The 25,990-nt window shown below is 42.0% G+C and overlaps 1 protein-coding gene across 3 annotated transcripts in view; it reads left to right on the top strand.

Annotated features, from left to right (window-relative positions):
• The first annotated feature begins 4,934 nt into the window (after positions 1-4,934).
• The window catches only part of sppl2 (signal peptide peptidase-like 2), a 40,236-nt gene continuing 19,180 nt past the window's right edge, over positions 4,935-25,990 (top strand). For all 3 annotated transcript variants that reach the window (XR_010450933.1, XM_064930087.1, XM_064930096.1), the window contains exons 1-7: positions 4,935-5,039; positions 5,562-5,678; positions 6,430-6,612; positions 7,860-7,949; positions 8,417-8,556; positions 20,158-20,300; positions 25,891-25,987. Coding sequence is in view for 2 of the 3 variants with exons in the window: in XM_064930087.1 (XP_064786159.1) it covers positions 4,968-5,039; positions 5,562-5,678; positions 6,430-6,612; positions 7,860-7,949; positions 8,417-8,556; positions 20,158-20,300; positions 25,891-25,987 (842 nt within the window). In the remaining variant the exon portion in view is untranslated. The remainder of the gene's footprint in view (positions 5,040-5,561; positions 5,679-6,429; positions 6,613-7,859; positions 7,950-8,416; positions 8,557-20,157; positions 20,301-25,890; positions 25,988-25,990) is intronic.

Here is a 25,990-nt window from a genome sequence, read left to right as displayed (position 1 = left end):
TATAAACTATGGAATAAGGGAATGACGAGCGGATAAGAGGTTATCTGTAATCTTTCGATTAAGACATTTATGAGCGAGCTATATAATTATTTGTTTAACACTTTTTAAATGTACAGCGACCGAATTCAGAACATGAACAGAACAACAGATCTACACAGGATCTTCTCTGGAGGCGAGCAAAGAATTGTGAATTCCTCATCAAGCAAAAATTGAGTTTCACGGAGGATCTGACCTCAGCAGACAAGTGACAAGAGAGAAACTGTGGCCGATGGTGGCTGCAGCTCGAAAGGCAGGGAAACCCACATTTTTTTATCGGTGCAAGAGAACGAAATGCGGCCAAATCAGAACATTTGAGTGAGAGCCAGAGTCTAACTCAGACAGAACTGTCAGGCCAAAAAAATGAATTTCCAGGTGAAAAGCAGCCTTTTATTATAAAATATTTACACAAATACTTGAATGAGAAAAGGCTGACCTGAGAACTGGTAAACTAAACACAAACTATAGGTGAATAACTGCTTATTGTAACTGCTAACAACTAACTACTACACAATGTCTCCCCCTTGTGGGAGTAAGAATACTTTAACTTTATGACTTTATATATATATTTTTTTGTTAGAGGTTAATAATGGGATGGTTAATAATGGGATGTTCAATTAATGTTAGGGGTATTCGTAATTTACTCAAGCGTAAGGCTATTTTCCTGTATTGCAAACAGTTTAATGCAGACTTTTACTTTTTACAAGACTCATGCTTGTTCTCCTGATCTATCTTTTTGGAAAAATCAATGGGGTAACGATATCTGGTTATCATATGGCAACAAGCACTCTGCAGGTGTAGCAGTTTTAAGAGGTTCATTTAAAGGGAAGGTCATTAGTATTAAGTCTCACCACTCAGGATTTTGGTTAATTTTAACAGTAAATTTCAACAGTGAAATGTTTTTATTAGGGAATATTTATGCATCCAACAACAAACAAAACAACAGGATATTATTTCAAGAATTTGAAGAAGAGATTAATTGAGTTATAGGTGTATTTCAGGATATCAAAATTATCTGAGGTGGATATTTTAATTCTGTATCTAAGATAGATTTATTTTATTTGTAGACTTTTACAAGGAATTTGATACAGTTGAACATTACGTTAGAGAGAAATTTTGGTTTTGGTCAATATTTCCAAAGTGTAATTAAGACTCTTTACAATAATAGTAACAGCTCTGTTAAATTATCCCACGGAACTTCACCAAGATTTTACATTAGACATTGAATTAAACAAGGATGCCCAATTTCTCCTTTCTTATTTTTATTGGACACACAAGTTATGGCACTACATATAAATAAGAATAGTTTTAGGGGTATTCAGATACAAGACAAAGAGATACAATGTTCACAATTGGCTGACGACACCTTTTTTTGAAAGATCATAATGAAGTCAGGAAAGCTAGTGAGTGTATTAATGCCTTCTCACGTGTATCAGGTTTATCTCTGAATATTAGGAAATGTCAATTATTTGCGTTGAAAAGATGTGACTTAAACTCAGTACGTAATATCCCTGTAAAAGACGTGATCACATATATTGGTATTAAAGTTAGCAAAGATCAGAAAGAAAGGGTCAACTTAAATACCTCTCCTATTGTGGAGAAAATTGGAAAAAGATTTAACTCCTGGTTATTAAGAGATCTTCATCTGGATGTGTACTTTTCATCTGAAGGTCCAGATGAGTTTACACCTCCCTTGCCTTGGATGTTCCTCTGTCAGTAACTAAAATGGTTGATACTAAATGATTTAACTTCATATGGCGGAATAAAGCTCATTATTTAAGAGAAGTGGTAATATGTAGCACCCAAGGGGAGGGAGGGTTGAATGTTCTGGATTGTAAAACCTCTAATATAATATTTAATATTAAATGGATACAAAACTATTTAAGAAATAAGGATTGCATTTGGAATATCATCCCTAATTTAATTTTCCAACAGATTGGTGGTCTAGAATTCTTACTCAAATGCAACGTTGATATGGGTAAAATCCCTATTAAGCTTGCAAACTTTCATAAACAAGTACTTCTAACTTGGAACCTCACGTACAAACACAATTTTTCCCCTCATAGGTATACAATCTGGAATAATAAAGACATAAAATACAAAAACAAGTCTTTATTTTCTACAGAACTGTTTTGACAAAAACATTATTTGGGTTAAACAATTGTTGAATAATGATGGACACCTATATGATTATCCAGAATTTATGAGACCAACACAATGTTACATTCACTCCTGAGGAGTATCAAATTGTTGTTAAAGCTATAACAATACTCCAAGTGCAACTGTTGAGGATTTTGTAGCCTCAATACAACTAGAAGGAATTTACATTTTAAACTATAAATGTAATAACATGTATATAAGGAAACTATGTCAATATGTTACTATTCCCTCTGCTAAAATGAACTAGAATGCAGCCCTAGGACAAGTGAGCTGGAATGCAGCCCTAGGACAAGTGAACTGGAATGCAGCCCTAGGACAAGTGAACTGGAATGCAGCCCTAGGACAAGTGAACTGGAATGCAGCCCTAGGACAAGTGAACTGGAATGCAGCCCTAGGACAAGTGAACTGGAATGCAGCCCTAGGACAAGTGAACTGGAATGCAGCCCTAGGACAAGTGAACTGGAAATCGTGAACCTGTGATGAAAACAAAAATGCCAGTCTCTCAGGACAAGTGCTGGAATGCAGCCCTCCTGAACTGGAATGCAGCCTAGGACAAGGTCAATTTGGTGAAAAACCTGGCTCCTGGACAGGATCTGGAATGCAGCTAGGACAGCCCTAGGACAAGTGAACTGGAATGCAGCCCTAGGACAAGTGAACTGGAATGCAGCCCTGGGACAAGTGAACTGGAACAAAGTGTTGTTGTTATCTGGTAAATATTGTATATCTAATAAGGTGAAAGAAGTATCATACAAACTCGTTCATAGAATCTACCCTGTAAAGACATTTATTATACACAGATTTAAAATAGCTATTGATAACAAATGTGTATTTTGTGGTTGTGACCCAGAGACTCTTGACCCTTTATTTTGGGACTGTTCTTGTCAGAAGATTTTGGAGTAAGTTAGAAGATTTTATTTTAAGAGAAACAAGTATTAATGTTAATTTGAAAGAGTGATATTATGTTTTATTGTGATCTAAATGATATGGACCCTGATTTAACTTTCATTGTTTATTTGTTTATCTTTCATGGAAGATTCTTGTCCATAAAATGAAGTGGGCAGAGAACAAACCAATTTTCACATGATTTAATAAGATAGAATTTAAATATTGTTTTGAAATTATCAGTAAATGTAAAAACTAAAAAGCAATATGCACCATAAAAGTATTTAACAAATTGAAAATGTATCTTGATATGTAATAACCCTGTCTGTTAGGTTTATGTACTCTTGTTTGTATATTTCACTTTTTGTATTTGTTGTGTTAATAATAAATAAATAAAAAATATAGTAAATCACAAGTTTAGCTAGCAAGGCAACTTAGTGGCTCGCAGGCGTGCTGGCAGGCATTATGAGCTATGTGAGCTGGGCAATTAGCTTTCAGAATGCGATTGTGGTCACTGCTCAATAACTGGTAAACGGAGAGATGTTTTCCAAAGTTGACATTTGCATTATCTGCTACACAGGGCTGTGATGTGTCTAATATCCAGTTCATGCTTTTCCAGAGAGTTCATCAGAGCTTGATTGAGTGCCATTTGCAGTTTCATCATTGTCTTCATAAAAGTCAAGTAACTTGCACTCCATCAGAGAAATATCTCACGCACAATGGAAACATTTTTCTATTTCCCTTGTTTGAGGTATCACTGGCAACTGAGAAATACACGGTCGCACCTTCGGTCGGGGACAGATCATCCAAAATATCCCGCACAGTATTTGGTCCAAAAACATTCATTGTAATTATCTCCGCTTTTGTTCTTCCCAAGTGCATCTTCTTCACAACATTTGAGTCATGAAACAAAGCACCTTTGAGCTTAACAAGACAGTCGGTGCTGTTGTAGCTGAGTCCGTGTTTAACCGTCTGGTACACAAACGAGGCTTCACTTTCCGCGATGTTGTTATTTTCCACAGTAGACGTTACGAAGAATGCACCGATATTATTGGCAACTTTAGCTTGCGCGGCCTTGTGCATTTCTGTGGATGCATGCTGAGTTCGGTCATTCTCCCCTCCATTGCCTATTGAGAATTCCCGACCGCATAAAGTACAGAAAGCTTTCGTCGAGTCACCACTGACGGGCTTAACCCACGTCTTTTTTTGTTGCTTCCCATTGTTTGTTGTAGCTGCACAGTCTTTTCTTTTTTTTTGCATGTTTATCCATATTTACTTGATATGCCAAACCGACCGAACAACAACAGAAATTACTTTGGTAGGAATTTGGCGCGTTTACGCTACACTGCGATTGGATGAATATACCGGACAAGGGAGGTCCCGTATGGGACAAACCAATTTAGCCCAATATAAGGGACATTTGGCAACCCTAAGCGTTGGTCCAGTAACCGAAAAGTCGCTGGTTCAAATCCCCAAGCGGCTTTTTTCACCGAGTCTGATGTGCCCATGAGCAAGGCACTAATTGCTTCATGGTCGTGGTCAATAATGGCTAATCCCTGGCTCTGACCCCACTCTCCAAGTGAGTCTCAGGGGGAGTGGGATATACAAAAAATATATATTTCAATTCACACATGTACATGAGTGAAATAGGACAAATGTAAGCATCCGCCTAATTATGTTATCTAGTATGCTGACCACTAAATTATAGAAGCTGACAGAAAACCTCTGGAATTTATTGATATGTTTGATTGACATCATGTAAACCAATCATAATTCGTGTACTTCAGTGCTGGTTAAAAAATAAACCAATGGCAAATGCACTGTAGAATGTGGGCGAGAGCTGGAAAAACAGCTGGTGACCGCACGGTGAGAGCAGAGCAGTGCGGTTGATGGGAAGACAACAAGCAAGCATCATGAAGGCTTTGCTAAACCTGGTTTGGGCATATTTTCTCTTAAAACAGGTGAGATGGTCGCATGTCTATTTACCCCAAAAATAATGTGGCATTCATCTGTAAAACAAGCCGCATGTGTCCGATCCAACCTTTAACAGTACTTGTTGTATTTTTGTCGAGATAATTAACAGTTAGCCTGCATGCTACATGACTGTTAGCTTGCGGAGAACACAACCTATTTGGGCGCTGAGAATAGTCGTAGCTATAGGGCCCATCTGCAAGTAATATCCTCTGTACATCATTCTGTAACATGGCTTTGATCATTTTTGATGTATCAATGTGGTTTAAGATGAATATCGTGCTCCCTGGTATTGTCAATTTTGGAAATGTCTAGTTAAAGCTTGTGCATCAGTGTAAAGCTGACTAGCTGGTGGAAAGATGTAGTACTGCACACTCTCATAGAGTCAGTTGACCAGTCTATTAAATATCTCAAGTTATTCTGGCCACTGTTACATCTTTGTCTATTGTTCTCACCCCTCTTCGAGGCACTTAGGCTTTTATCTATTATACACGTTAATTCTCTCTTGCCAGGTTGTGGGGGAATATGGGATGGCCCATTTCAGTGACAAGGGTCAAGGCAAAGGAAAGGATTACTGCATCTTCTTCAACTCCCAGTGGGCTCGTCTACCTCGGGACCTCAACAAAGCAGTAAGTGGAGTAAACGGCTGTCATTGTCACTTCTTGAGAGATGTCTAACAAAGGTGTGTGTGTGTGTGTGTGTGTGCTCTCTGCCCTGACAAGTTCATCAGAATGCTGGTGTGTGGTGTGTGTGTGTGTGTGTGTGTGTGTGTGTGTGTGTGTGTGTGTGTGTGCTCTCTGCCCTGACAAGTTCATCAGAATGCTGGTGTGTGGTGTGTGGTGTGTGTGCTCTCTGCCCTGACAAGTTCATCAGAATGCTGGTGTGTGGTGTGTGTGTGTGTGTGTGTGTGTGTGTGTGTGTGTGTGTGTGTGTGTGTGTGTGTGTGTGTGTGCTCTCTGCCCTGACAAGTTCATCATGCTGGTGTGTGGTGTGTGGTGTGTGTGCTCTCTGCCCTGACAAGTTCATCAGAATGCTGGTGTGTGGTGTGTGTGTGTGTGTGTGTGTGTGTGTGTGTGTGTGTGTGTGTGTGTGTGTGTGTGTGTGTGTGTGTGTGCTCTCTGCCCTGACAAGTTCATCAGAATGCTGGTGTGTGGTGTGTGTGTGTGTGTGTGTGTGTGTGTGTGTGTGTGTGTGTGTGTGTGTGTGTGTGTGTGTGTGCTCTCTGCCCTGACAAGTTCATCAGAATGCTGGTGTGTGGTGTGTGTGTGGTGTGTGTGTGTGTGTGCTCTCTGCCCTGACAAGTTCATCAGAATGCTGGTGTGTGGTGTGTGCGCACGATGAAACCCATTATTAACCAATCGTCCTTTATGCCTCCACTAGTCTCGTCTGGAGACCTATGACCTGACACCGTCAGTCCTGTGTTTCCCATCAGACGTCCCCGAGGGTGGCTTCCCCAATCGTATCCCCATGGTGATGCGGGGGAACTGCACCTTCTATGAGAAGGTCCGCCTGGCTCAACTCAATGGAGCTAAAGGCCTGCTCATCGTCAGCAAAGATAGACTGGTAAGAGTCAACCCATATAATTCATATCAAAGACAACTCGACTCTTACCAGCTTATGTCCTATCATATTAGCCTGGTGGTCCCAGACCTGTCTATGTACTTTAGCCATCTCCTGTTCCCTCTTATCTTCACTAGTGCTGTTGTAAAAGGCTCGGAAGGAAAGAAGCAGACTAAGAGCATTGGAACACACCTGTCGTAAACAGGTTATATACACCGAGTGTAGAAAACATTAAGGACACCTGCTCTTTCCATTACATAGACTGACCAGGTGAATCCAGATGAAGGTTATGATCCCTTATTGATGTTACTTGTTAAATCCACTTCAACCAGCTTAGAAGAAGGGGAGGAGACGGGTTAAAGAAGGATTTTTAAGCCTTGAGACAATTGAGACATGGATTATGTATGTGTGCCATTCAGAGGGAGAATAGGCAAGACAAAATATTTAAGTGTCTTTGAACGTCTTATGGTTGTAGCTGCCAGGCGCACTAGTTTGTGTCAAGAACGGCAACGCTGCTGGGTTTTTCACGCTCAACAGTTTCCTGTGTGTGTCATGAATGGTCCACCACCCAAAGGACATCCGGCCAACTTGAGACAACAATGGGAAGCATTGGAGTCAACATGGGCCAGCATCCCTGTGGAACGCTTTCGACACCTTGTAGAGTCCACGCCCCAACGAATTGAGGCTGTTCTGGGCACAGGAGGTTGGTGGCACCAAAATTGGGGAGGATGGGCTCGTGGTGATGGCTGGAGCAGAATGAGTGAAATGGTTCCCTCAGCAATGGTTCCCTCAGCAATGGTTCCCTCAGCAATGGTTCCCTCAGCAATGGTTCCCTCAGCAGCCTCCACTGGTTCTGAGGGCAAACTCAATATTAGGAAGGTGTTCCTAATGTTTGGTATACACAGTGTAGGTTATCGTGTGTAGGATCTTAATTTGAGCCAGTTTGCTACAACAGGATAATAATCCTGCAACTTGAAATGTGAATTATTATGTGGATTATAGTTTATGGACATTTTTGTAGGTATTAATAAATGTTTAATAAAGGAAAATCAAGTCTGAAACTTCAGAAGCGTTTTTAAAACTCAAATGTTTTACATTTCCTGCATTGTAGGATAGTTCTCCTGCAACAGGGTGATCAAATTAAGATCCTACAGCTGTAGTGTATAAATAATAGATTGATTATAGATTTTCTAAATCATTTCTGTACAGTCAGAGATTGCCAATTGTAATTTCTGTTTTTCCTATCACAGACCCCACCGGCAGGAAACAAGAGTCAGTATGAGGAGATTGACATCCCTGTGGCATTGATCAGCTACACTGACATGCTGGACATCAGTAAGGTGAGAGCAGAGGAGAGACCAACATCTTGTAAAATTCTGGTAACTTTCCCCAAATTCCCAGCTTTTCCTGAAATCCCTGGCGAGAAGATTATCGGGGGAAAAAAAAAATGAATAAGCAGGAATTCCAGAATCTTCCAAGAGGATTTCTGGACTACCTGGGAGTTTTGGGAAACATTACTGGAATTTTGCAACCCTTACAATCACACTGTTCAATAGGTCACACGATACGCTGTGGAACATTCAGAACTATATCATATAGAACAGAGATGCCTCTCTGACGTGTAGCGTAAGTATTGAGGCTACAGGAATCATGTCAGCATCTCTATTCGTGACATTTTATATCTGCCACCCTGATGAAACGAGACCCTGTTCAAAGAAAATTGATGTTTGTAACATTACTAACAAAGATCAACAAATCAGTTAATTAGTCTTATTTACCCAAATGCTGTGTTTCCTGTTCCCTGCAGATGTTTGGACAGGGCAGAGAGGTGGCCATGTACGCGCCCAAGGAGCCCGTCCTGGACTACAACATGGTTATCATCTTCCTCATGGCTGTCGGGACGGTGGCCGTCGGAGGGTACTGGGCCGGTAGCAAGGACATCAAGAAGTAAGTCTGGTGGTGGTGGTGGTGGTGGTGTTGGTAGCAGTAGCAGTACTGGTGGTGGTGGTAGTAGTGGTGGTGGTGGTAGTAGTAGCAGTACTGGTGGTGGTGGTGGTAGTAGTAGTAGCAGTACTGGTGGTAGTAGTAGCAGTACTGGTGGTGGTAGTAGTGGTGGTAGTAGTAGTAGCACTGGTGGTGGTAGTACTGGTGGTGGTGGTAGTAGTAGTAGTAGTAGTACTGGTGGTGGTAGTAGTAGTGGTGGTAGTAGTAGTAGCAGTACTGGTGGTGGTAGTAGTAGTAGCAGTACTGGTGGTGGTAGTAGCAGTACTGGTGGTGGTAGTAGTGGTGGTAGTAGTAGTAGCACGAATACTATTAGTAGTAGTAGTAGTACTGGTGGTGGTGGTAGTAGTAGTAGTACTGGTGGTGGTGGTGGTAGTAGTAGTAGCACTACTACTATTAGTAGTAGTAGTAGTACTGGTGGTGGTAGTAGCAGTACTGGTGGTGGTAGTAGTGGTGGTAGTAGTCGTAGTACTACTAGTAGTAGTAGTAGCAGTACTGGTGGTGGTAGTAGTAGTAGTGGCGGTGGTAGTACTAGTCGTGGTAGTAGTAGTAGTGGCGGTGGTAGTAGTAGTACTAGTGGTAGTAGTAGTGGTGGTAGTAGTAGTACTAGTAGTGGTGGTAGTAGTGATGGTGGTGGTAGTAGTACTAGTAGTGATGGTAGTACTAGTAGTAGTAGTGGTGATAGTAGTAGTACTAGTGGTAGTCGTAGTACTAGTGGTAGTAGTAGTACTAGTAGTGGTGGTGGTAGTAGTGATGGTAGTAGTAGTACTACTAGTAGTAGTGGTAGTGGTGATAGTAGTAGTACTAGTGGTAGTACTAGTAGTGGTGGTAGTAGTACTAGTAGTGATGGTAGTAGTAGTAGTAGTAGTCGTGGTGATAGTAGTAGTAGTACTAGTAGTGGTGGTAGTAGTAGTAGTAGTGGTAGTGGTGATAGTACTAGTAGTGGTGGTAGTAGTACTAGTAGTGGTGGTGGTAGTAGTAGTAGTAGTGGTAGTGGTGATAGTACTAGTAGTGGTGGTAGTAGTACTAGTAGTGATGGTAGTAGTAGTACTAGTAGTAGTAGTGGTCGTGGTGATAGTAGTACTAGTAGTGGTGGTAGTAGTAGTACTAGTAGTGGTGGTAGTAGTAGTAGTAGTGGTAGTGGTGGTGGTAGTAGTAGTAGTAGTGGTAGTGGTGATAGTAGTAGTAGTAGTAGTACTAGTAGTGGTGGTAGTAGTAGTACTAGTACTGGTGGTAGTAGTGATGGTAGTAGTAATACTAGTAGTAGTAGTGGTAGTGGTGATAGTACTAGTAGTGGTGGTAGTGGTGATAGTACTAGTAGTGGTGGTAGTAGTAATACTAGTAGTGGTGGTAGTAGTAGTACCTAGTGGTAGTCGTAGTAGTAGTACTAGTAGTGGTGGTAGTAGTGATGGTGGTGGTAGTAGTACTAGTGGTAGTCGTAGTACTAGTGGTGATAGTAGTAGTACTAGTGGTAGTACAGTGCCTTGCGAAAGTATTCAGCCCCCTTGAACTTTGCGACCTTTTGCCACATTTCAGGCTTCAAACATAAAGATATAAAACTGTATTTTTTTGTGAAGAATCAACAACAAGTGGGACACAATCATGAAGTGGAACAACATTTATTGGATAATTCAAACTTTTTTAACAAATCAAAAACTGAAAAATTGGGCGTGCAAAATTATTCAGCCCCTTTACTTTCAGTGCAGCAAAATCTCTCCGGAAGTTCAGAGGTTCGTTAAAAGCGCAGAGAGCATCATGAAGAACAAGGAACACACCAGGCAGGTCCGAGATACTGTTGTGAAGAAGTTTAAAGCCGGATTTGGATACAAAAAGATTTCCCAAGCTTTAAACATCCCAAGGGGCACTGTGCAAGCGATAATATTGAAATGGAAGGAGTATCAGACCACTGCAACTCTACCAAGACCTGGCCGTCCCTCTAAACTTTCAGCTCATACAAGGAGAAGACTGATCAGAGATGCAGCCAAGAGGCCCATGATCACTCTGGATGAACTGCAGAGATCTACAGCTGAGGTGGGAGACTCTGTCCATAGGACAACAATCAGTCGTATATTGCACAAATCTGGCCTTTATGGAAGAGTGGCAAGAAGAAAGCCATTTCTTAAAGATATCCATAAAAAGTGTTGTTTAAAGTTTGCCACAAGCCACCTGGGAGACACACCAAACATGTGGAAGAAGGTGCTCTGGTCAGATGAAACCAAAATTGAACTTTTTGGCAACAATGCAAAACGTTATGTTTGGCGTAAAAGCAACACAGCTCATCGCCCTGAACACAACATACCCACTGTCAAACATGGTGGTGGCAGCATCATGGTTTGGGCCTGCTTTTCTTCAGCAGGGACAGGGAAGATGGTTAAAATTGATGGGAAGATGGATGGAGCCAAATACAGGACCATTCTGGAAGAAAACCTGATGGAGTCTGCAAAAGACCTGAGACTGGGACGGAGATTTGTCTTCCAACAAGACAATGATCCAAAACATAAAGCAAAATCTACAATGGAATGGTTCAAAAATAAACATATCCAGGTGTTAGAATGGCCAAGTCAAAGTCCAGACCTGAATCCAATCGAGAATCTGTGGAAACTGAAAACTGCTGTTCACAAATGCTCTCCATCCAACCTCACTGAGCTCGAGCTGTTTTGCAAGGAGGAATGGGAAAAAATGTCAGTCTCTCGATGTGCAAAACTGATAGAGACATACCCGAAGCGACTTACAGCTGTAATCGCAGCAAAAGGTGGCGCTACAAAGTATTAACTTAACCTCTTACACTTATGGTGGCGCTATTTCATTTTTGGAAGAAAAACGTTCCCGTTTTAAACAAGATATTTTGTCACAAAAAGATGCTCGACTATGCATATAATTGCTACTGTTCGAAAGAAAACACTCTGACGTGTCCAGAAATACAAATATCTTCTCTGTGCGTGCCCTAGAACGTGAGCTTCAGGCAAAACCAAGATGACTTGGCATCCAGGAAATGACAAGGATTTTTGAGGCTCTGTCTTTCATGATCTCCTTATATGGCTGTGAACGCAAGAGGAATGAGTCTGCCCTTTCTGTCGTTTCCCCAAGGTGTCTGCAGCATTGTGACGTATTTGTAGGCAGATCGTTGGAAGATTGACCATAAGAGACCACATTTACCACGTGTCCGCCCGGTGTCCTGCGCGAAATGGTGCGCAAAAGTCACCTGCCAGTATTTTTCCATGGGAGAAAAGAGAGAGAAGCAAGCTTCCACGAACTGCATGTCAATGAAGAGATATGTGAAAAAACACCTTGAGGATTGATTCCAAACAACGTTTGCCATGTTTCGGTCGATATTATGTAGTTAATCCGGAAAAAGTTTCACGTTGTAGGTGACTGCATTTTCGGTTCGTTTCGGTAGCCAGGCGCAATGTAGAAAACGGAACGATTTCTCCTACACACAGACGCTTTCAGGAAACACTGCGCATTTGGTATGTGGCTGGGAGTCTCCTCATTGAAAACATCAGAAGCTCTTCAAAGGTAAATGATTTTATTTATTTGGTTATCTGGCTTTTGTGAAAATGTTGCGTGCTACATGCTACACAAAATGCTATGCTAGCTTTGCATACTCTTACACAAATTAGTCAATTTCTATGGTTCAAAAGCATATTTTGAAAATCTGAGATGACAGTGTTGTTAAGAAAAGGCTAAGCTTGAGAGTAAACGCATTATTTTAATTTTATTTGCGATTTTCAGAAATCGTTAACGTTGCGTTATGCTAATGAGCCTGAGGCTTAGTCACAATCCCGGATCCGAGAGGTTATTAAGGGTGCTGAATAATTTTGCACGCCCAATTTTTCAGTTTTTGATTTGTTAAAAAAGTTTGAAATATCCAATAAATGTCGTTCCACTTCATGATTGTGTCCCACTTGTTGTTGATTCTTCACAAAAAAATGCAGTTTTATTTCTTTGTTTGAAGCCTGAAATGTGGCAAAATGTCGCAAAGTTCAAGGGAGCCGAATACTTTCGAAAGGCACTGTAGTAGTACTAGTAGTGGTGATAGTAGTATCAAACTACTACCACCACTACTAGTATCTCAAACCTTGGCCCTCTCGTTATCGAGGTAAGCTTGTCTGCAACCTTTAGCCATCTCGTAATTGAGGTGAGCTCGGTCTGATGATAGAAAACCCGGGGGGGGTTTATTCGGAAGAGCAGAATAGGGTCTGTCCCAGGACACCAGACCGTAACTGTGCTCATGGGCGGTCCTCTGATTTAGTTAAACTCCAAAGGGAATTGGACTTTCCTTCATTAAACAGTCCAAAATCACATTACACAATTTCACAAACAGTATCATCCTCATTCATTTTATACAACAATTAGATGTAAACCTCATATCTGAGGCTATTGTATAAACAGCGTTATGATAATGTGGCCATATTGTCTCTCATGAGTTTCACAGAATTGTACCATACGGACCAGTTTGTAGCTGGATTCTTCACCGATCTTTTGTACCTTCTCCAGAACATAAATATTGTTTGGACCTCAAATTCTGTGAGGTGGAAGAAATGCCTTTGTTCTCTCTACGAAAACTCGCCCTCTCTCTATACTGTGGCCATGAGGAGATAATCTCCTCAAGGGATTTACGACCTCTCTGACCACAGCAGACTGGTTGTATGAGACAGAGAGAGGGGGATGGTGCTCGCTGAACCCAAAGAGGGCAACGTCATGACAAGTAGTACTAGTCGTGGTGGTAGTACTAGTACTAGTAGTGGTGGTAGTAGTAGTGGTGGTAGTAGTAGTACTACTAGTAGTGGTGGTAGTAGTAGTAGTGGTGGTAGTGGTGGTAGTAGTAGTAGTAGTAGTAGTAGGAGTAGTAATGGTGGTAGTAGTAGTAGTAATACTAGTAGTAGTAATGGTGGTAGTAGTAGTAGTACTAGTAGTGGTGGTAGTACTAGTAGTGGTGGTAGTAGTAGTACTAGTAGTGGTGGTAGTAGTAGTACTAGTAGTGGTGGTGGTGGTAGTAGTAGTGGTGGTAGTAGTAGTACTACTAGTAGTGGTGGTGGTAGTAGTAGTACTACTAGTAGTGGTGGTGGTAGTAGTGGTGGTGGTAGTGGTGGTAGTAGTGGTGGTAGTAGTAGTAGTGGTGGTGGTAGTAGTAGTACTACTAGTAGTGGTGGTAGTAGTAGTACTACTAGTAGTGGTGGTAGTAGTAGTACTACTAGTAGTGGTGGTAGTAGTTGTACTGGTAGTAGTAGTACTAGTAGTAGTGGTGGTAGTAGTAGTACTAGTAGTGGTGGTAGTAGTAGTAGTACTAGTAGTGGTGGTAGTAGTAGTAGTACTAGTAGTGGTAGTAGTAGTAGTAGTACTAGTAGTGGTGGTAGTAGTAGTACGAGTAGTAGTGGTGGTAGTAGTAGTACTAGTAGTGGTGGTAGTACTAGTAGTAGTGGTGGTAGTAGTAGTACTAGTAGTGGTGGTAGTACTAGTAGTGGTGGTAGTATTAGTAGTAGTACTAGTAGTGGTGGTAGTAGTAGTAGTAGTAGTAGTACTAGTAGTGGTGGTAGTAGTAGTACTAGTAGTGGTGGTAGTACTAGTAGTGGTGGTAGTAGTAGTGGTGGTAGTAGTAGTGGTGGTGGTAGTAGTAGTGGTGGTGGTAGTAGTGGTGGTGGTAGTAGTACTAGTAGTGGTGGTAGTAGTAGTACTACTAGTAGTGGTGATAGTAGTAGTAGTTGTGGTAGTAGTAGTAGTACTACTAGTAGTGGTGGTAGTAGTAGTAGTAATGGTGGTAGTAGTAGTAGTAATACTACTAGTAGTGGTGGTAGTAGTGGTGGTAGTAGTAGTGGTGGTAGTAGTAGTAGTACTAGTAGTGGTGGTAGTACTAGTAGTGGTGGTAGTAGTAGTACTAGTAGTGGTGGTGGTAGTAGTAGTAGTGGTGGTAGTAGTAGTACTACTAGTAGTGGTGGTGGTAGTAGTAGTACTACTAGTAGTGGTGGTGGTAATAGTAGTGGTGGTAGTAGTACTACTAGTAGTGGTGGTGGTAATAGTAGTGGTGGTAGTAGTAGTACTACTAGTAGTGGTGGTAGTAGTAGTACTAGTAGTGGTGGTAGTACTAGTAGTGGTGGTGGTAGTAGTAGTAGTGGTGGTAGTAGTAGTACTACTAGTAGTGGTGGTGGTAGTAGTAGTACTACTAGTAGTGGTGGTGGTAGTAGTAGTGGTGGTAGTTGTAGTACTAGTAGTAGTGGTGGTAGTAGTAGTACTACTAGTAGTGGTGGTGGTAGTAGTAGTAGTAGTGGTGGTAGTAGTAGTACTAGTAGTGGTGGTAGTACTAGTAGTGGTGGTGGTAGTAGTAGTAGTACTAGTAGTGGTAGTAGTAGTACTAGTAGTAGTAGTAGTACTAGTAGTGGTGGTAGTAGTAGTACTAGTAGTGGTGGTAGTACTAGTAGTGGTGGTAGTATTAGTAGTAGTACTAGTAGTGGTGGTAGTATTAGTAGTAGTACTAGTAGTGATGGTAGTAGTAGTAGTAGTAGTAGTACTAGTAGTGGTGGTAGTACTAGTAGTGGTGGTAGTACTAGTAGTGGTGGTAGTAGTAGTAGTAGTAGTAGTAGTAGTAGTAGTGGTAGTACTAGTAGTGGTGGTAGTAGTGGTGGTGCTAGTAGTAGTGGTGGTAGTGGTAGTAGTAGTACTACTAGTAGTGGTGGTAGTACTACTAGTAGTGGTGGTAGTAGTAGTGGTGGTAGTAGTAGTACTAGTAGTGGTGGTGGTAGTAGTAGTGGTGGTAGTAGTGGTGGTGGTAGTGGTGGTAGTAGTAGTACTACTAGTAGTGGTGGTAGTACTACTAGTAGTGGTGGTGGTGGTACTAGTAGTAGTACTAGTAGTGGTGGTAGTAGTAGTACTAGTAGTAGTGGTGGTGGTAGTAGTAGTGGAGGTAGTGGTGGTAGTAGTAGTGCTTGTAGTAGTACTAGTAGTGGTGGTAGTAGTAGTGCTGGTAGTAGTACTAGTAGTGGTGGTAATAGTAGTACTAGTAGTGGTGGTAGTAGTAGTAATAGTAGTGGTGGTAGTAGTAGTACTAGTAGTGGTGGTTGTGGTAGTAGTAGTAGTGGTGGTAGTAGAAGTACTAGTAGTGGTGGTAGTAGTAGTGGTGGTAGTAGTACTAGTAGTGGTGGTAGTAGTAGTAGTACTAGCAGTGGTGGTAGTAGTAGTAGTAGTGCTAGTAGTAGTGGTGGTAGTAGTAGTAGTGGTGGTAGTAGTAGTAGTACTAGTAGTGGTGGTAGTAGTAGTAGTTGTAGTAGTGCTAGTGGTGGTAGTAGTAGTAGTTGTAGTAGTGCTAGTAGTGGTGGTAGTAGTAGTAGTGGTGGTAGTAGTAGTGGTGGTAGTAGTAGTAATAGTAGTGGTGGTATTAGTAGTACTATTAGTGGTGGTAGTAGTAGTAGTAGTAGTAGTGCTAGTAGTGGTGGTAGTAGTAGTGGTGGTAGTAGTAGTACTAGTAGTGGTGGTAGTACTAGTAGTAGTGGTGGTAGTACTAGTAGTAGTGGTGGTAGTAGTAATACTAGTAGTGGTGGTAGTACTAGTAGTGGTGGTAGTACTAGTAGTGGTGGTAGTAGTAGTACTAGTAGTGGTGGTAGTACTAGTAGTGGTGGTAGTAGTAGTAGTACTAGTAGTGGTGGTAGTAGTAGTACTAGTAGTGGTGGTAGTACTAGTAGTGGTTGTGGTGGTAGTAGTGGTGGTGGTAGTGGTGGTAGTAGTAGTACTACTAGTAGTGGTGGTAGTACTACTAGTAGTGGTGGTAGTAGTAGTAGTAGTACTACTACTAGTAGTGGTGGTAGTAGTAGTACTAGTAGTGGTGGTGGTAGTTCTAGTAGTGGTGGTAGTAGTAGTGGTGGTAGTAGTGGTGGTGGTAGTAGTAGTAGTAGTACTACTAGTAGTGGTGGTGGTAGTAGTAGTACTAGTAGTGGTGGTAGTAGTAGTAGTGGTGGTAGTAGTGGTGGTGGTAGTAGTAGTGGTGGTAGTAGTAGTGCTGGTAGTAGTACTAGTAGTGGTGGTAGTAGTAGTGCTGGTAGTAGTACTAGTAGTGGTGGTAGTAGTAGTACTTGTAGTGGTGGTAGTAGTAGTAATAGTAGTGGTGGTAGTAGTAGTACTAGTAGTGGTGGTAGTAGTAGTAGTGGTGGTAGTAGTGGTGGTGGTAGTAGTAGTGGTGGTAGTGGTGGTAGTAGTAGTGCTGGTAGTAGTACTAGTAGTGGTGGTAGTAGTAGTGCTGGTAGTAGTACTAGTAGTGGTGGTAGTAGTAGTACTAGTAGTGGTGGTAGTAGTAGTAATAGTAGTGGTGGTAGTAGTAGTACTAGTAGTGGTGGTGGTGGTGGTAGTAGTAGTGGTGGTAGTAGTAGTGATGGTAGTAGAAGTACTAGTAGTGGTGGTAGTAGTAGTGGTGGTAGTAGTACTAGTAGTGGTGGTAGTAGTAGTATTACTAGCAGTGGTGGTAGTAGTAGTGGTGGTAGTAGTGGTGGTAGTAGTAGTAGTAGTAGTAGTAGTAGTGCTAGTAGTAGTAGTGCTAGTAGTGGTGGTAGTAGTGGTAGTGGTGGTAGTAGTAGTACTAGTAGTGGTGGTAGTAGTAGTAGTCGTAGTAGTGCTAGTAGTGGTGGTAGTAGTAGTAGTGGTGGTAGTAGTAGTGGTGGTAGTAGTAGTAATAGTAGTGGTGGTAGTAGTAGTAGTACTATTAGAGGTGGTAGTAGTGCTAGTAGTGGTGGTAGTAGTGGTGGTAGTAGTGGTAGTAGTAGTACTAGTAGTGGTGGTAGTAGTTGTAGTAGTAGTAGTAGTGGTTTTAGTAGTAGTGGTGGTAGTAGTAGTAGTAATAGTAGTGGTGGTGGTAGTAGTGGTAATAGTAGTGGTGGTAGTAGTAGTAAGGACATCAAGAAGTCTTGACAGACAGTAAAAAGTATTCTCTCACAAAAGGACACCTGACTTTTTGATTTGTTGGTAGGGCAGAGGTAGACACAAAAGACGGAGAGAGTTTGCTGAAATGGCAGGGGCCAGATTCGAATCCACGCTGCAGTGGTATATGTGATCCGGAGGCAACGGCTTCGACAGCTAGACAACCATAGGCCACTCCAACAGACATTTGTGTATAGCAGCGTGGTCTGAGACTACAATGAAAGCTTGTGTGGGAGGGGGAGTCTTGCAAGGCCACATTGTAGTGGCTTAATTTAGACCGTGGGTTAAATTATCAAGGGTTATCTCTGGGGAAAAGAGAGTGCTTTGGGCAGGGTAGAGAGAGAGAGGGGAAGAGTGAAGTTGCCTCTAGTCTAGATACTGAGCAGGGGTTGGGTGATATGGGCAAAATATCATATCACAATATTTTTGACGGTATTTGAGGTTTTTGAATTTAAAAAGTTCTAAATATGCTTTATTAGGAGCTCATGACCTTAGGGTGGCAACACATACATTATAAGTGATTTCAATGGGGCTTTGTCCATTCTGATTGTTTTATACTGTTCAATGAAACTTCAACCAACAGTTGGAATTTAGTTGGCACTTTGAATACAATGTTTGACATGACAACGAATGAAAAAGCCAGTGAGGGGCTCTTGTGGCACTGTAGGAACCAAAGTGTTGGTCAGTGTTTTCCAGTGGACCCTAAATCATGTTACATTAAATGTGTTCTCTTACTGAAGCTTTGATGTAGCAAAAATATTCATGCTTCGCCTATTCCTCTCTGATTTAGAATATACCGTACCATTGCACAAACAACATGCTGATCTAGGCCGACAACACTACTGCTATCAGGCTGTATTAGCTAGCTAGCTACTGCTCTGCTCTGCTCTGCTCTGAATAAGTACATTTAACTAGCCAGCTATCTAGCGATTAGCATTAGCTAACACAATTTATTTTAGCCACAACTTGCTAAGAAAAGATACACACACTGATAGTGTAATTATAGAACACTTGTGGATTTATATTAAGATGCAAAGTGGAAAGCAGCATCGTTGTCACCAACATGAAGATTGTCACTGAAGTAGTTGTTACTTTTGATAGGCGATAACCACGTTTCCATCCACAGTTATTAAGCCTGTAAAGTCATACCGTATAAATAAATAAAAATCACGACAGCTGTGATGAAAACAGGAAGTTTCGGCGCAATTTAATAAAATGCCGACAGATCATTTGTTTGTACGACGTGGTGGGATCTTTTTGTGGAAACGCCTTGATGCACAAATATTGATATAATAACCATCATATCAAAATAAACTGAGTCACGTGATGACATGGTGTGTGTGTGGTCCTTCCACTACGACTTTGGAAACCATGCAGTTTATTAGGCTACAGATTAAATCGTTTATGATGAATGTACAAGGTGATGAAAGGGCACAGTGATCTTGACGCTCCTTTCCAGTAAATATAAAGGGTCTGGGTGATATGATGATCGATGCTTGACTGCCGTTTGACAAATACAAATATTTTTTATCTTATCCATAAAAGTCTCATTGTAATATACTAGCCTACCCGCATTGTATCTTTGAGCGTTTGGCTAGAGAACACGTGTCCAGACCAGAGTTGACACGTGAAAAAAGTACATTTTGTGTGCATCATGTCAGGGGTTCCCAAATCTTTTCACTCAGGCCCTCCTTCCAGCATCGTGTGCTATTTCTATGGGCACAAGCACTGTTCATTACTCAAACTGTTCACACCCCTGTTGTTGGTGGAGAGAACATTTTGCAGGTTTTAAAGCTTATTTCCAGCAATTCTATACATTTTGCCACGTCTAATGTGTCTTCATGTGATATTTGAGTGACAAAGAAATGACAACAATATCTATGGGCTAAAAAATAGTTGACATGGTCTAGTTGACCTTTCTGACAAGTTGTAAATATCTCTCTAAGGTCGACAATGACTGACATGACAAGAGGAACTGATGATGCACTACCCAATTTAGAAATGGCACATTGTGCCGTCTACTATTACAACTTTCAAGAGTAAATTGGGTAGTCCCTCATCACCCTCCGCGTCCCAACCGCCAACCGGAGGGGGGAAGAGAGAGGGAGAGTGACGGGGAGGGGGGAAGAGAGAGGGAGAGTGACGGGGAGGGGGGAAGAGAGAGGGAGAGTGACGGGGAGGGGGGAAGAGAGAGGGAGAGTGACGGGGAGGGGGGGAAGAGAGGGAGAGGAGAGGGAGGGGGAAGAGAGAGGGAGAGTGACGGGGAGGGGGGGAAGAGAGAGGGAGAGAGAGAGGGAGAGTGACGGGGAGGGGGGAAGAGAGAGGGAGAGTGACGACACAGTGAATGGAGTACAAACCAAACGTTGAAATACTGTTATACAAGGTCAATAAAACAAAACAAACCGGTCCGTGCATCAATCCCCCCCCCCCACTGTCAGTAACAGACCCTCTTCATCCTGCAGTTAAAGCCTCTCCAGGATTTGGGGAGGGTATTACAGCTGATCTTAGATCTTCTACCTGGAGGGGGGGGGCTCTAGCTTTAGGATGAAGGGTGAAGACCAGTTGCCTCAGGATGGAGAGGGGTCTGTTACTGACGACAGTACCCAGGGGCCCCCCTCACGTGTCCCTGTGGTGTCCCTCTGTCTGCAGGCGTTACCTGAAGCACAAGCGTGATGACAGCGTGGAGAAGCAGGACGAGGAGACGGTGGACGTGACGCCCATCATGATCTCTGTGTTCGTTGTCATGTGCTGCTCCATGCTGGTGCTGCTCTACTTCTACTACGACCAACTGGGTACGACCTGGATATATACCTGCATCTACCTGTCTCTTAATCTAGTCTATGACCACCTGTATATACACCTGTACCCATCTATACCTGTCTCTACCTGTCTATACCTGTCTCTACCTGTCTTTTAATCTAGTCTATGACCACCTGTATATACACCTGTACCCATCTCTACCTGTCTATACCTGTCTCTACCTCGATCTACCTCTCTATACCTGTCTCTTAATCTATTCTATGACCACCTATATATAAACCTGTACCCATCTCTACCTGTCTCTACCTGTCTCTTAATCTAGTCTATGACCACCTATATATAAACCTGTACCCATCTCTACCTGTCTATACCTGTCTATACCTGTCTATACCCATCTCTACCTGCTATGCTGTCTCTTAATCTAGTCTATGACCACCTGGATATAAACCTGCATCTACCTGTCTCTTAATCTGTCTCTGACCTTTACCTGTCTATACACCTGTCCCTCATCTATACCTGTCTCTACTGTCTATACCTGTCTCTACCTGTCTTTTAATCTAGTCTATGACCACCTGTATATACACCTGTACCCATCTCTACCTGTCACTACCTGTCTATATCTGTCTCTTAATCTAGTCTATGACCACCTGTATATACACCTGTATCCCTTCTCTACCTGTCATACCTGTCTATACCTGTCTCTTAATCTAGTCTATGACCACCTGTATATACACCTGTATCTCTACCTGTCTATACCTGTACCTGTCTCTATACCTGTCTCTTAATCTAGTCTATGACCACCTGTATATACATCTCTACCCATCTCTACCTGTCTCTACCTGTCTCTTAATCTAGTCTATGACCACCTGTATATACATCTCTACCTGTCTATACCCATCTGTCTACCCATCTCTACCTGTCTATACCTGTCTATACCCATCTCTACCTGTCTCTACCTGTCTCTTAATCTAGTCTATGACCACCTGTATATAAACCTGTACCCATCTCTACCTGTCTCTACCTGTCTTAATCTATTCTATGACCACCTATATATACACCTGTACCCATCTATACCTGTCTATACCTGTATCTTAATCTAGTCTATGACCACCTGTATATACACCTGTACCCATCTATACCTGTCTATACCTGTCTCTTAATCTAGTCTATGACCACCTGTATATACATCCCTACCTGTCTCTACCTGTCTACCTGTCTATACCTGTCTATACCTGTATCTTAATCTAGTCTATTACCACCTGTATATACACATGTACCCTTCTATACCTGTCTCTACCTGTCACCTGTCTCTACCTGTCACTACCTGTATACTTAATCTAGTCTATGACCACCTGTATATACACCTGTACCCTTCTCTACCTGTCTATACCTGTCTCTACCTGTCTCTTAATCTAGTCTATGACCACCTATATATAAACCTGTACCCATCTCTACCTGTCTATACCTGTCTCTTAATCTAGTCTATGACCACCTATATATAAACCTGTACCCATCTCTACCTGTCTATACCTGTCTATACCTGTCTATACCCATCTCTACCTGTCTATACCTGTCTCTTAATCTAGTCTATGACCACCTATATATAAACCTGTACCCATCCCTACCTGTCTCTGCCTGTCTCTCTGCCTTTACCTGTCTCTCTGCCTTTACCTGTCCCTCTGCCTTTACCTGTCTCTCTGTCTATACCTGTCTCTACCTGTCTTTTAATCTAGTCTATGACCACCTGTATATACACCTGTACCCATCTCTACCTGTCACTACCTGTCTATACCTGTATCTTAATCTAGTCTATGACCACCTGTATATACACCTGTATCCTTCTCTACCTGTCACTAGCTGTCTATACCTGTCTCTTAATCTAGTCTATGACCACCTGTATATACATCTCTACCTCTCTATACCTGTCTCTACCTGTCTCTTAATCTAGTCTATGACCACCTGTATATACATCTCTACCTGTCTATACCCATCTCTACCTCTCTCTACCTGTCTATACCTGTCTATACCCATCTCTACCTGTCTCTACCTGTCTCTTAATCTAGTCTATGACCACCTGTATATACACCTGTACCCATCTCTACCTGTCTCTACCTGTATCTTAATCTAGTCTATGACCACCTATATATAAACCTGTACCCATCTCTACCTGTCTATACCTGTATCTTAATCTAGTCTATGACCACCTGTATATACACCTGTACCCATCTATACCTGTCTATACCTGTCTATACCTGTCTCTTAATCTAGTCTATGACCACCTGTATATACATCCCTACCTGTCTCTACCTGTCACTACCTGTCTCTACCTGTCTATACCTGTATCTTAATCTCGTCTATTACCACCTGTATATACACATGTACCCTTCTATACCTGTCTCTACCTGTCTATACCTGTCTCTACCTGTCACTACCTGTCTATACCTATATCTTAATCTAGTCTATGACCACCTGTATATACACCTGTACCCTTCTCTACCTGTCTATACCTGTCTCTACCTGTCTCTACCTGTCACTACCTGTCACTACCTGTCTATACCTGTATCTTAATCTAGTCTATGACCACCTGTATATACACCTGTACCTGTCTATACCTGTCACTACCTGTCTCTACCTGTCTATACCTGTCTCTTAATCTAATCTATGACCACCTGTATATACACCTGTACCCTTCTCTACCTGTCACTACCTGTCACTACCTGTCTCTACCTGTCACTACCTGTCTATACCTGTATCTTAATCTAGTCTATGACCACCTGTATATACACCTGTACCCTTCTCTACCTGTCTATACCTGTCTCTACCTGTCTCTACCTGTCTCTACCTGTCACTACCTGTCACTACCTGTCTATACCTGTATCTTAATCTCGTCTATGACCACCTGTATATACACGTGTACCCTTCTCTACCTGTCTATACCTGTCTCTACCTGTCTCAACCTGTCACTACCTGTCTATACCTGTCACTACCTGTCTCTTCCTGTCTATACCTGTCTCTACCTGTCACTACCTGTCTCTACCTGTCTATACCTGTATCTTAATCTCGTCTATGACCACCTGTATATACACCTGTACCCTTCTCTACCTGTCTATACCTGTCTATACCTGTCTCTACCTGTCTCTACCTGTCACTACCTGTCTCTACCTGTCTATACCTGTATCTTAATCTCGTCTATGACCACCTGTATATACACCTGTACCCTTCTCTACCTGTCTATACCTGTCTCTACCTGTCTCTACTGTCTCTACCTGTCTATACCTGTCACTACCTGTCTATACCTGTATCTTAATCTAGTCTATGACCACCTGTATATACACCTGTACCCATCTCTACCTGTCTCTACCTGTCTCTACCTGTCACTACCTGTCAATACCTGTCTATACCTGTATCTTAATCTCGTCTATGACCACCTGTATATACACCTGTACCCTTCTCTACCTGTCTATACCTGTCTCTACCTGTCACTACCTGTCTCTACCTGTCTATACCTGTATCTTAATCTCGTCTATGACCACCTGTATATACACCTGTACCCTTCTCTACCTGTCTCTACCTGTCTCTACCTGTCACTACCTGTCTCTACCTGTCTATACCTGTATCTTAATCTTGTCTATGACCACCTGTATATACACCTGTACCCTTCTCTACCTGTCTCTACCTGTCACTACCTGTCTATACCTGTCTCTACCTGTCACTACCTGTTTATACCTGTATCTTAATCTCGTCTATGACCACCTGTATATACACCTGTACCCTTCTCTACCTGTCTATACCTGTCTCTACCTGTCACTACCTGTCACTACCTGTCTATACCTGTATCTTAATCTCGTCTATGACCACCTGTATATACACCTGTACCCTTCTCTACCTGTCTATACCTGTCTATACCTGTCTCTACTGTCTCTACCTGTCACTACCTGTCTCTACCTGTCTCTGCCTGTCTATACCTGTATCTTAATCTCGTCTATGACCACCTGTATATACACCTGTACCCTTCTCTACCTGTCTATACCTGTCTATACCTGTCTCTACCTGTCACTACCTGTCACTATCTGTCTATACCTGTCTCTACCTGTCACTACCTGTCTCTACCTGTCTATACCTGTCTCTACCTGTCTATACCTGTCTCTACCTGTCTATACCTGTATCTTAATCTCGTCTATGACCACCTGTATATACACCTGTACCCTTCTCTACCTGTCTATACCTGTCTCTACCTGTCTCTACCTGTCTCTACCTGTCTCTACCTGTCACTACCTGTCTATACCTGTCTATACCTGTATCTTAATCTCGTCTATGACCACCTGTATATACACCTGTACCCTTCTCTACCTGTCTATACCTGTCACTACCTGTCTATACCTGTCTCTACCTGTCTATACCTGTCACTACCTGTCTCTACCTGTCTATACCTGTATCTTAATCTAGTCTATGACCACCTGTATATACACCTGTACCCATCTCTACCTGTCTATACCTGTCACTACCTGTCTATACCTGTCACTACCTGTCTCTACCTGTCACTACCTGTACCTGTTATACCTGTATCTTAATCTAGTCTATGACCACCTGTATATACACCTGTACCCATCTCTACCTGTCTATACCTGTCTCTACCTGTCTATACCTGTCACTACCTGTCTCTACCTGTCTATACCTGTATCTTATTCTAGTCTATGACCACCTGTATATACACCTGTACCCATCACTACCTGTCTCAATCTGTCTCTCTGCTTTTACTTGTCTCTCTGCCTTTACTTGTCTCTCTGCCTTTACCTGTCTCTCTGACTTTCTCACTGGTCTACATTCACTTATCTCTGTCTGTGTAGTGTCTATGATCATTGTTACATTCTATACTCCCTGTCTGTGTAGTGTCTATGATCATTGTTACATTCTATCCTCTCTGTCTGTGTAGTGTCTATGATCATTGTTACATTATATCCTCTCTGTCTGTGTAGTGTCTATGATCATTGTTACATTATATCCTCTCTGTCTGTGTAGTGTCTATGATCATTGTTACATTCTATCCTCTCTGTCTGTGTAGTGTCTATGATCATTGTTACATTATATCCTCTCTGTCTGTGTAGTGTCTATGATCATTGTTACATTCTATCCTCTCTGTCTGTGTAGTGTCTATGATCATTGTTACATTCTATAATCCCTGTCTGTGTAGTGTCTTATGATCATTGTTACATTCTATCCTCTCTGTCTGTGTAGTGTCTATGATCATTGTTACATTATATCCTCTCTGTCTGTGTAGTGTCTATGATCATTGTTACATTCTATCATCTCTGTCTGTGTAGTGTCTATGATCATTGTTACATTCTATCCTCTCTGTCTGTGTAGTGTCTATGATCATTGTTGTATTCTATCCTCTCTGTCTGTGTAGTGTCTATGATCATTGTTACATTCTATCATCTCTGTCTGTGTAGTGTCTATGATCATTGTTGTATTCTATACTCTCTGTCTGTGTAGTGTCTATGATCATTGTTGTATTCTATACTCTCTGTCTGTGTAGTTTATATGATCATTGTTGTATTCTATCCTCTCTGTCTGTGTAGTTTATATGATCATTGTTGTATTCTATACTCTCTGTCTGTGTAGTTTATATGATCATTGGGATATTCTGCCTGGCCTCGTCTGTTGGCCTGTACAGCTGTCTCTGGCCCTTTGTTAGGAGACTCCCCTTCGGGAAGTGCAGGTG

The sequence above is a fragment of the Oncorhynchus masou genome, chromosome 3 (assembly GCF_036934945.1).
Source record: "Oncorhynchus masou masou isolate Uvic2021 chromosome 3, UVic_Omas_1.1, whole genome shotgun sequence".
In the NCBI taxonomy this organism is placed as follows: Eukaryota; Metazoa; Chordata; class Actinopteri; order Salmoniformes; family Salmonidae; genus Oncorhynchus; species Oncorhynchus masou.
The sequence above is the reverse complement of the archived record's forward strand: the minus strand, read 5'-3'. Positions and strand labels throughout refer to the sequence as shown.